The sequence below is a fragment of the Anabas testudineus genome, chromosome 18 (assembly GCF_900324465.2).
Source record: "Anabas testudineus chromosome 18, fAnaTes1.2, whole genome shotgun sequence".
In the NCBI taxonomy this organism is placed as follows: Eukaryota; Metazoa; Chordata; class Actinopteri; order Anabantiformes; family Anabantidae; genus Anabas; species Anabas testudineus.
Genome location: NC_046627.1, coordinates 9,366,232 through 9,377,286, shown reverse-complemented (window position 1 = coordinate 9,377,286; position 11,055 = coordinate 9,366,232). Strand labels below are relative to the sequence as shown.

Below are 11,055 nucleotides of genomic sequence, written 5' to 3'. Positions count from 1 at the left end.
TGGTGTAAATCATGGCTTAGACATTACCTGTCTAATATTCATCATGCTACCCATTCAACCATCCCCAGAAAGATTGGATCCAATTCACCCATTCACCAAGAGGACCATGCCGAACTGCCAACTTTAGAGGGTAGGAGGGGTTGGCATAGGTGTGACTATCTTGTGTAGTCTACTGAGGTTGGCTTCGTTTGGTTTATTTAGTGTTTGTTCATGCCACTTTGCAGATAAGGGATTTCATTACATCTGACCTAAACACCTGCTTGAACTCTCTGAAATCTGGACAGAATGTAAACATTAAATAACAAAGTCTCTGGTTAGTGGAGAAAACAGCAACAATTAATTCTAGTTTTTGTTTAAAACAGAAAGTGACGCCTCTGTGCAGCTACATTACTACACTTCAGTCTGATTTTCAGTCAGCAGCAAAACCACAGGTCAGATTTATTGCGACCCTGTTGATTTTCTGACCCTGAAGATTTTTAGATGTATTTTGACAACATTTTGAATTCAGACCCTCTTGCTATTTCAAACGTTGTGTAGTGGTGCAGTCTTGTGGTCTAGGTGAGTAAGACAAAGACAAAAGCAAGAGAATAAGCTTCACAGAAACAATTTTCCACCTATTAAAAAAAAAAACATGAAAAGAAAAACTGACATATTTTTTTCTGCATGAAATGAAATCTGCTATCTAATATCTAATATATCTAAGCCGAGTAATCGGTCATGTTCTTTCTTGTCAATATATCAGCTGTTCACTTACTTCTATCAGACCATCAAACTTTAAGCAGTTTCAAATTAAGTAATTAGGTAGATTTGTACAGTTTGTAGCAGCAAAGTACTAGTAAGTAAGTACTCAAATATGCAGTGAGACTGGATTTTGACAAGATACATTTTTAAATACTCTAATGAATCTTTTGTACAGTCAGGTTGGAAAGACATGCTTAGTGAGTGTTCTCAGTTAGTTAACTAGCCATCTTTCAACACCAGGCTGTGACACTGACTGGCAGTAGCTGTGATTTCAGGTCGGATGGTGCTGTCCATGTGACTGTAGTTGGATCTGTACTTCAGTTGTTATTATTGTATTTGCTCAATATGAATACAATTGCATGAACTACTCAGAAGTAGACAGAGTGACAGATCCAGTTGTCTCTGGATGAAAGGTGATGTAAGCCATGCATTAGACATAACCTGTCAACTAACAAGCCTATCCAGGCCAGGGGGTGGAGTAAATCCAAACTGGAGCATAAATCTGTCGTCTCTAACCAACTATCTTCAGACTAAGGAAACTGCTTTGATGAGTAGTGAAATGTTTCAACCTAACAAGAAGGAAGTCCAGTTGCCATAACTCAACATAATCTGTTCTGAAAATAGTTTATGCAGTAGAACCACGCTGGCTGTGGTCACAGAGCAAGTAGGAAAAATGAGAATCAGAAATCAGCGCAATGGATACAGTTAGTTAACAGAGGACATAGCCAGCACTGCCATGGCCGATTGTGGCAAATTAGCAGAGATTACGCTACATCAGCCTCGGCAGTGCAGGTTATAAGCTCCTTTAACCAATTGTATCCATCTTACTCTGCTGCTCTAAGTGTAGTCAAGTTACGTATACGTTAATATGATAATGGTGAAGTATGTCTGAGCCAATTCCAGCTGTTACCATGATGATCCACACAGTAAGTCCAGTCAGGTTACGTATTAGCTATTACACTGTAATTAAACAACTATAGAAATATTAGGAAAGAACACAGAGATAATGACATGTTAGGAGATGTATTTATTGCTATTTGGCCCTTTAAAAAAAGCTCTGACAGTTTTTAGAGGTGCTGCCACTCTGCAAATAGAGGAAAAATAATAACAACTGAAGCACAGACATGTCTGTAGTCACAATCTAAAGGGCCATTCCAGGTCTGAGAGCTGCAGGCTGTACACCTCCTTTCATCCAGAGACAATAGGATCTGTCACTCTGTCTAACTCTACTGAGGTTCATTTAGTGTTTATTCATGCCACTTTACATTATTTGCACATGCAAAGCTTCCCTCACATCTCTCTCAAAGCGCTTTGTCTTTGTTTTTTAGATGAAGGCACTGTACACAGCTGTTTCAGGTCCTGGCGTGTTGCTCCTCCTGTGTAGCTGCTGTTTGGTTTCTTCAATGTACAGCTCACTGCATCAGACTGCATACACTATATTGGAGTCCAGTGTTTTGGGTTTTTCTGGTGAAGGTTGTCTAACCTGTGTTGGTGACAAAGGTCAAAGATCAAGGTCACAGACACCTCAGGTTCCTCCAGTTCTTGTTATGAATGTTACTTTTCTTTAAGTTTGGCACAAATTGTCACTTGGGTCAAGAGGTGGTCTGATTAGATTTTAGTGTAGCTGAGGTGATTGTGCCCTAATTTATGTCCTTCTGTTGTGAATGTTATATGTAAGATATAAGGGATTTTATAACATCAGCTTGAACTCTAAATTACAAAGTCACTGGTTAATGGAGGAAACGACTTTAAATTCATTCTAGTTTTTGTTTAAACCACCAGACAGAAAAAAGTTTGTGATCTAAAAATAAATCATCACATTAACACCAGAAGTAAGAAAACAGGAAGTAACACTCTGAGAACCTACATTACACTTCAGTCTGATGTTCAGTCAGCAGCAAGACAACATGGAGTTCACAGCTCTCTGCATCAAACTGAGTGAGTACTGAGTCTGTCTCTGTTACTTTATAGTACAAACTTTCAGCTGCTGTATTGTGTTGTTAGAATAGATGATACACTGATGTTCAAGAGCCACTGTTTCAGCTGTAGGAACTAATGAAACACATTGATCTAATAACCATCTGTTGCTCTTTTCTACTCTTTAGTGATGTTTGTGATGCTGCTGCTGTGTGAACATGAACAGAAAGTTTGTAAGTACCAGTTGTTTACTCACTGAACACATTAAAGTATTTTGAAAGATACATTTTCACTGTTGCTTGTTGTTGTTTTATTTGTTTATTAAAAAAAAGTTAGAAACAGGAAAATATGTTCATATTTTTTACATGTTTTTTATTCTGGTGACCCAATCATTTCTGATTAGTGGTTAAAAACAACACTTTCAATTATCACAGTAATCATGCTGCCATTTATTTTTTGGTACAGGATCAATATTTCTTTTATTCTGTTATTTTAAATATATATATTCCAGCTGTTTTATGAGTCTCTTTTTTTTTTTTTTTTTTGCAGATGCAGCTTTTCTTCATATTGATCCGAACAGAGCACAGTTCTTTCAATTTGAGTCAGTAACTTTTTATTGTGAGGGGGTCTCTTATTGTGAAGTTGTAGATAGGTCCAAAGGAAAAATATCATCATGTAATAAAACTAATAAGAGAACATCAACAGGGTCGTCCTGCACCATTAGACATGTTTTTCCAGCTGACAGTGGTGAATACTGGTTTCATGATGGAGGTGGAAGAAGAAGCAACAGTGTCATCATCACTGTCACTGGTAAGTTTTTTATCATGAAAACAACATTTTGTCATAAACTCAACATCAGTGAATCATTAAATCAGCTTTTACATCCTTGTTGTTCAGCTGGTTCAGTGATCCTGGAAATTCCTGCTCTTCCAGTGATGGAGGGAGAAGCTGTAACTCTGAGTTGTAGAAACAAGACGACTTCCTCACAGACCTCAGCTGATTTCTATAAAGATGGAGTCTTGATCAATAACAGCTCTACAGGAAAAATGATCATCCACAGTGTTTCCGTATCTGATGAAGGACTCTACAAGTGCAGCATCTCTGGAGCTGGAGAATCAGCAGAGAGCAGGTTGACTGTCAGAGGTGAGACACAGAAAGATTTTTAAATATAATTTATATTTATATGTGATATAAATGACAACTGTAGCGTTAGATATTGACTTTAAAGACATTATATTATTTAACTGTCAAAATATTGTGAATGTTCTTGCACCTTATAAGGTACAATACTTTTTTTACTCACTGCAGATAGTCAAAAAGAGAGAGTTCCTTCCTCTTCCACTTCCAACCCATGGATCATTGTCACAGTTTTACTGCTGCTTCTTCTGATCTGTGTGGGATTACTTCACTTTGTCAAAAGTTACTGGCACAGAGGTAAAGAAAATGACATAAAATACATTTCACTCAAATATTTGCTCTTACTGTCAGAGCTTGTTGTTTATTTAGTGCTGCTTCCCCACATATCAGTCACAGTGTGAATAGGTGGGTCCAACCAAACTGTAAGCTTTTTAACACAATAAGCAAGACATCCTCTCTTCCTGGTTTTCTTTTGATGCTGTTATTTTTCCTCTATTACAGTAGTGGTTTATGTGTCCACACTGAGACCAGGATCAGGTTCAACTGGTAATCAAACAGGTGAGAAAACAAACAAGACACACTGTCCATGATTTCGTTATGTAAAGTAAGATAACTATGCTGCCTTTGTTCATTAGGAACACAAATACCCAGATAACAAAGTCTTTCAGACAAAGCAGAAAGTATTCAGTTATAAACATACATGAAAATAATTTTTGATATGAAACATGAAGACAAAATCTAATGCCCAGGAAAAACAAGTAACAAATTTAACAGTTGGCAACAAGAAAGTTTAGTTTGTTTCCATGGTTTAATGATGTATTAAATTAGATACTTCCTCTACTTGTGTAAAGAAAAGTCAGATCATTAATAATCTTAGTAAAAAAAAAAAATAGTTGTGTATATAACACAAATTACTATTTTGTACATGTCATTTCAATGTCTCTTACACTGCTGACCTGTTTTTCAGTCTCTGAAAATTTTGATTCAACAAACACAGAAACTTATGCTGTAGTAACAAAAAACAGGAAAAAGAAAGGTACAGTACTTCACCTGACATTGTTGTTTTAATTTTACTTTATAATGTTGAAATAAGCACATATTTAATCATATCAGACTTTACACATTTGTTATTTGGATTAGAAATGTATAACCATGTACATTAATGCTAAATATAGCAGAAAATATGACTACGGTGTTACAAGTTGTTCATGACACTTTGTTGCAGTCGTCTCAGTGTTTGTTAAATGTGTGAGTGCTGGTTTTAACGTGAGCTTCTAAACTAAAACCACAGCGGAAGAGGTTGACACATCTGCAGAGTATGGGGTGTAGAAGATGTAGAGTAGAGGTTGTGAATTTCCATGCAACCACTTTGGCCATGCAAGTTTTAAAAAATACATAAAAGAATATCATATAACAAATATGGATTCTATTAGACTCACATAAAACATGAGATCATCACAATGTTGTATGTTAATTTCTGATGAGAAGAGTCACTGCTTCATCTTTCCACATAGGTGATTAGCATAGCTTAGGATAAAATAGCCACAAACAAACAAACAAAGCTTTTTAACTTATGTTAAGTCAAGACACTGCAATGGGAACAAATATTCTAAAACAACCCTGCATTGGTTCACAGCGTCAATTCTTTTGTTGCTGTTAATGTCCCAGGTAACTTCTACAGTCTTTGTCTTTATTAGATGAGGATGAATCATCATGTAGGCATGTTCACTACATGTTGGACCTGGATAATACTCAACAGCTTGGTGAGTTTATTAAAAACCCATTTAACTTCACTTCACTAATCAGCCACATTCCTGTAGCTTGCCAGGTTGTTAGTTTCATTAAAACTCTTCAGCCATCGTCTTGCCTTTCCTCTCTCTTTGCTCTCGTGTGTCGACCCTGTTTTTTGGATCTTGCTTTTTCCTTACCTCATCCCCTTTTGGGAATTTACCCCACCTGTTGTTTTGGACATCTGCTATGTTTCCCTGATTAGCACCTGGATTAAGGACTTTGTCCATGTGTTTTTGCTTTTTTTTTTCTTTTTATGTCCGGTTTCCGTATCGTTCTAATAATAATCCTTTTTCAATAAACAGTTTTGACTATTTTCTTTGTGTATGGCATTTTGGTGAGGTCTACTTAAACCACATTTGTGACAATCAAGATGTATGTACAAACCCAAAGTCAACTATTAGAATGAATCAAAATGTCTTAAAATTTGTATTTGAATAACTTAAAAAGCAAAAATAAGCATTAGGTAAATATGCTAGATATAATTTGATCTAAATGTAATGTTTGTAAAATGTTATGTACTTAATTTAATCATTCAATAAATCAATGTGTCAGCAAACACATTTAATATTTTGAAGAATCAATTGTTGACACATCATTTTGTTTTTCTTATGCAGCTGTAATTTCTGTTATATTATTTGTTTTCTGTTTTTTACAGGTTTCGAAGAGAGAGCTAACTGAAGAGAAGCTTTGAAGGACGGTTATCATCAGTGTTTGTAAATCAACACCTTGATATGACAGTAAAACAGCTGTATGTATAGTACAGTCACTTAACAAGCAATTTTAAACTCTGCTGTTTACTACAAAATAAAAATTATGCATTTATACGCATGTCCATTACACTCTGTATTAACTTTTAAGAATTACGTTTGAAGTTATAAGCAGTTAAGTAGATTTTTTCTCAAGCACTCTAACTAACCAAAAGAGGTATCAGTTTCTACCTGGTAAACCAACTTTTTCCATCTGCAGTGTGTGAAAATACAGTTCACATGCATAGAATCTCTGTGGCTTTTAAATAGACATACTGTGGTCAACATCTACCTTATTGTTCGTTACATCTGAAACACGCTGTCTCATTATTCTGTGGTTAACAACGTTATATTCCTGTGAACCATACGCAGCATGTCTCATGTTTAACTGCCCTGACAGAAATGTATGGTGGCACATTTGTACCACTTTTGATGGGTTTGTTTTTCTCTCTCTCATTAAAAAAAAGGGAGTTGTTGTATCTTAATGTTTCCAAGTTCTCTTTCTCACCATCTGTTGACATGTGTCAGGGTCATTTCATTAGTCTTTTTTTTTTTTTTTGTGTTTACAATGTACAATAATTTTTTAGACGACCCTGTTGATGTTCATACCCTGAAGATTTTCAGGCGTATTTTGACATTTTGAATCAGACCCTCATGTTGTTTAAAACATGGTGTAGTAGTGCACTCTTGTGGTCTAAGTGATTATGAAAAAAACTAACATAAAACTATTTTCACCTATTAAAAAACATAGTGACAAGAAAAACTGACTGAACTTTTTACTTTTTTTCTGCATGAAATGTGATTTGATATATACTATTTTCCTGAACTTGAAAATATCAGTCATGTTAATATATTAGCTATTCATTGAATTTTATGTGAACATCAAACTTTAAGCAGTTTCAAAATAAATAATTAGGTAGATTTGTAGTGTTTGTAGAAGCAAAGTACATTTTATTGAAACTGTAGAAACTGAAAGTACTGCACACTGAAACCTCAAACACTTAAAAATGCAGTGAGACTGGATTTTGCCCAGTGTAGCCTTCCTGTGGTGATATATGTCAGCTACTATTTGCATGGGAATACAATACACAAATATTTTTATTATTAATTTTAATAATAGTAAAAATATATTTTTTTGTGATAAAAAAATATATTTTTTTTTCTTTTTGCAAATGTATGAAAAATGTAAATAAATAAATACATTGAATTACACTTTGGCATAAGTTATCAGAAACTTTCCAACAACACTTTTAACTTAGGTGCCTCCAATTCCTCCTAATAGTTATATTTATATATATAGATATTTTATGTTGACCACATGTCCATGATCCATAATTCCACATGTGGTAAAATAAACAGATTGGACGTGATTTAGAGAGGCACACACTCTATAAAGGGCCCCACAGTTGACAATATTTACTGTATCAAAAAAAAACAAAATCCAAGACACAAAAGGAACTGATCAAAATACAATAGTCATTCTGACTGAGCTCCACTGATCCTGTTTGGAGATAATAGGTTCCAGAAGGACAACACTCACTGCTTCCCTCCACTGATCTGGACTTCATGGCACAGTGGCTAAAAGAAAGTCGCACCTTAGTACAGAACTCATGAAAACCCGCTTGGAGTTTGCTAAATGCAAGTGAAGGACTCTCAGACTGTGTAAATAAGAGTTTTTGCTTCCAGTGAGAATGTTTATGTGAAATCTGTTCTCTGAACACAGATTAAAAGGTTAAAGAGAAAATATGAAGATGACCTGCTTAGTGAGTGTGTGTCTGTAGCCTTTAGGACTTAGACAGTGTGAAACCTGTTGATTGTGGTTTATCAACAAGAGCGCACTGTTACAGATCCCACTAAGGGTCACAATGGTGAATTTTATTCAAAGCTACTCCTGTGTTCTCTTTCACTTTGCTCTCACAATACTTTTCCATTACCTCTGGTTCATATTGATCTGCTCCCAAAGTACAACCCGTATCATGCTTTAGACCCCCTGTTGCAATTCCCTCCTCCGGCCAGCTGAGGCAGTGTCAACTGAAGTCTTTGTGTTTTTTGTTTTCCTGTTTGTGTTTTCCCTCACTTCCGGGGGCATGTTTCAGCTGGTTCGAATGGCAGCAGGTGCGTGTTTTAATCAGGTGTTTTGTGTTTTTCATTATTGTGTCATCTATATAAGTTCGTGTCTGCTCGTCAACCTCCTTTGTTCCCTGCTTCCTCCATCTACCTTTTCCCCAACCTCTGGCTTACATGACCACGGTGTGAAAGTTCTGTTAGTGATGTCAGCTTGTTTATTAGTAGAGATGGCAGCTGAAGCCCCATGAAGCTTCTACAGGGTTGATCTGATCGTGCCAGATAATAAACCAAAGATTTGGGGCTTTGAAACCACACAGAACAGTGACATCTGGTGGTGCACTGCAAGTATATCACCTGCTTCAACCAGCCTCCTTGTCCTTGTTATACTTCAATATGTACATGATAAAAAGCTTAATACAAAACAATTTGTGATAATTTATGTGAGAAGTGTTTGTGTTACATTGTGAATAATAAGTATAAAGTGAGAGGGGGGTGTGCTTGAGAAACAGGGCTAAGCTGAAATTATTGCATGGGATCATTTCACAGATTTTTATTCATAAACAGGATTCTCTCAACTGTGCTGGGTTTCAGCCTGTTTCATCTTTGGCTGACGACTTCACCAAGCTTGGAGAAAATCCCCTCACAGGACACAGAGGACACTGGTCTGCACAGAAAGTTCATCGCCAGCTTGTAAAGGTGCAGGTATAACACCTTGTGGGTGACCCAGTACCTCAGTGGGTCCTCTGTTCTCAGAATGTGGAGTTCCTTTAAGTACCTAGAGAGTAATTATTAGCCCGTTGTCATTCAGGAGCAGAATATAAGCATAAATGGTGATGGAGGTCATAATCTTTACTGTACCTATTTATTAGTAGTAGTTAGCTTTGTATTTTGTTCTGTGTTTAGCGCCGCTTTTAACTCTTGTTAGGTCCAGATTCAGCTGAGATTTTGATGTCCTTTCCATTGCGTTTACTGCGTTTCTTTGTTTGTTATTTAGTTATTGTGATTACATTACATTACGTCTTTTCCGTGTTAATCATAACATATTAATTCTGATTCTGATTAATAAATCTTTTTTGGGAAATCTCACTCTGCTTTTTGCTGTCATTTTGCAACTGGGTCCACTACGTAGCCCGTTAGCTCGTAAAACCTCCGCTGGCTGTGGCAACAGAGTGTGTTCACCATCAGCTGTGGCTTCTGAGCAACAAGTACCACTGTACCTCAGTGAGATGATACAGTTAGTGTTCTGTTAGTTAGCTACCACCTCTCAACACCAGGCTGTGACACTGACTGGCAGTAGCTGTGATTACAGCTGGGATGGTGCTGTCCATGTGACTGTAGTTGGATCTGTACTTCAGTTGTTATTAGTGTATTTGCTCAGTTTGAATAAACACTGCATGAACTATTCAGAGTTAGATAGAGTGACAGATCCAGATGTCTCTGGATGAAAGATGATGTAAGTCATGCCTTAGACATAACCTGTCTAATATTGATCAGATTGCCCTTTCAGTCATTCCGACTGAACAACCCACTTCAGAGTGTAAGAGGTTTTCGCAGAGCTGTGACTATTAGATCTTTTCATATCCTCTCCTTCCATTGTTGCATGTAATGAGCCTATTCAGGCCAGAGGTGAACTAAAACCAACCTGGAGCATATCTTTGTAGGCTCTAACCTAGAAGACTGAAGAAGCTACTTCAGGTTACGTATTAGCTATTACACTGTAATTACACAACTATAGAAATATTAGGAAAGAACACAGACATAATGACATGTTACAAGACGTATTCATTGCTATTTGGTCCTTTCAAAAAAGCTCTGACAGTTTTTAGAGGTGCTGCCACTCTGCATATAGCTGTGTTCAACCATCATTCAGGAACTTACAGTAAGAAACATAACAACTGAAGCACAGACATGTCTGTAGTCACAATCTAAAGGGCCATTCCAGGTCTGAGAGCTGCAGGCTGTACACCGCCTTTCATCCAGAGACAACAGGATCTTTCACTCTGTCTAACTATACTGAGGTTCATTTAGTGTTTATTCATGCCACTTTGCAGTATTTGCACATGCACAGCTTCCCTCACACCTCTCTCAAAGTGCTTCTCTTCTCTGTCCAATATGTGAACAGCATTGTCTTTGTCTTTTAGATGAAGGTACACAGATGATTCAGGTCCTGATGTGTTGCTCCTCCTGTGTAGCGGCTGTTTGGTTTCTTCAATATACAACTCACTGCATCAGACTGCATACACTATATTGGAGTCCAGTGTTTTAGGTTATGCTGGTGAAGGTTGTCTAACCTGTGTTGGTGACAAAGGTCAAAGATCAAGGTCACAGACACCTCAGGTTCACTTAGTTCTTCTTATGAATGTTACTTTTCTTTAAATTTGGCACAAATTGTCACTTGGGTCAAGAGGTGGTCTGATTAGATTTTAGTGTAGCTGAGGTGACTGTGACCTCAATTATGTCCTATTGTTGTGAATGTTATATATAATGATATATATACCTAAGATATAAAGGATTTTATAACATCTGACACAACCATCTGCTTGAACTCTCTGAAATCTGGAAAGTAAATTACAAAGTCACTGGTTAGAGGAAGAAACAGAATTAAATTAATTCTAGTTTTTGTTTAAACCACCAGACAGAAAAAGTTTGTGATGAA

The 11,055-nt window shown here is 36.7% G+C and overlaps 1 protein-coding gene across 2 annotated transcripts in view; it reads left to right on the top strand.

Annotated features, from left to right (window-relative positions):
- Positions 1 to 2,648: 2,648 nt before the first annotated feature.
- The window catches only part of LOC117153117 (high affinity immunoglobulin gamma Fc receptor I-like), a 23,618-nt gene continuing 15,211 nt past the window's right edge, over positions 2,649 to 11,055 (top strand). Inside the window, exons 1-5 of one of the 2 annotated variants that reach the window (XM_033326778.1) lie at positions 2,649 to 2,679; positions 2,847 to 2,891; positions 3,208 to 3,468; positions 3,556 to 3,801; positions 3,967 to 4,204. In XM_033326778.1, the coding sequence (XP_033182669.1) occupies positions 2,649 to 2,679; positions 2,847 to 2,891; positions 3,208 to 3,468; positions 3,556 to 3,801; positions 3,967 to 4,196 (813 nt within the window). In that variant the 3' untranslated portion in view covers positions 4,197 to 4,204. Of the gene's footprint in view, positions 2,680 to 2,846; positions 2,892 to 3,207; positions 3,469 to 3,555; positions 3,802 to 3,966; positions 4,205 to 11,055 lie in introns of those variants that run through there. The other variant, XR_004463542.1, reaches the window with a different exon arrangement.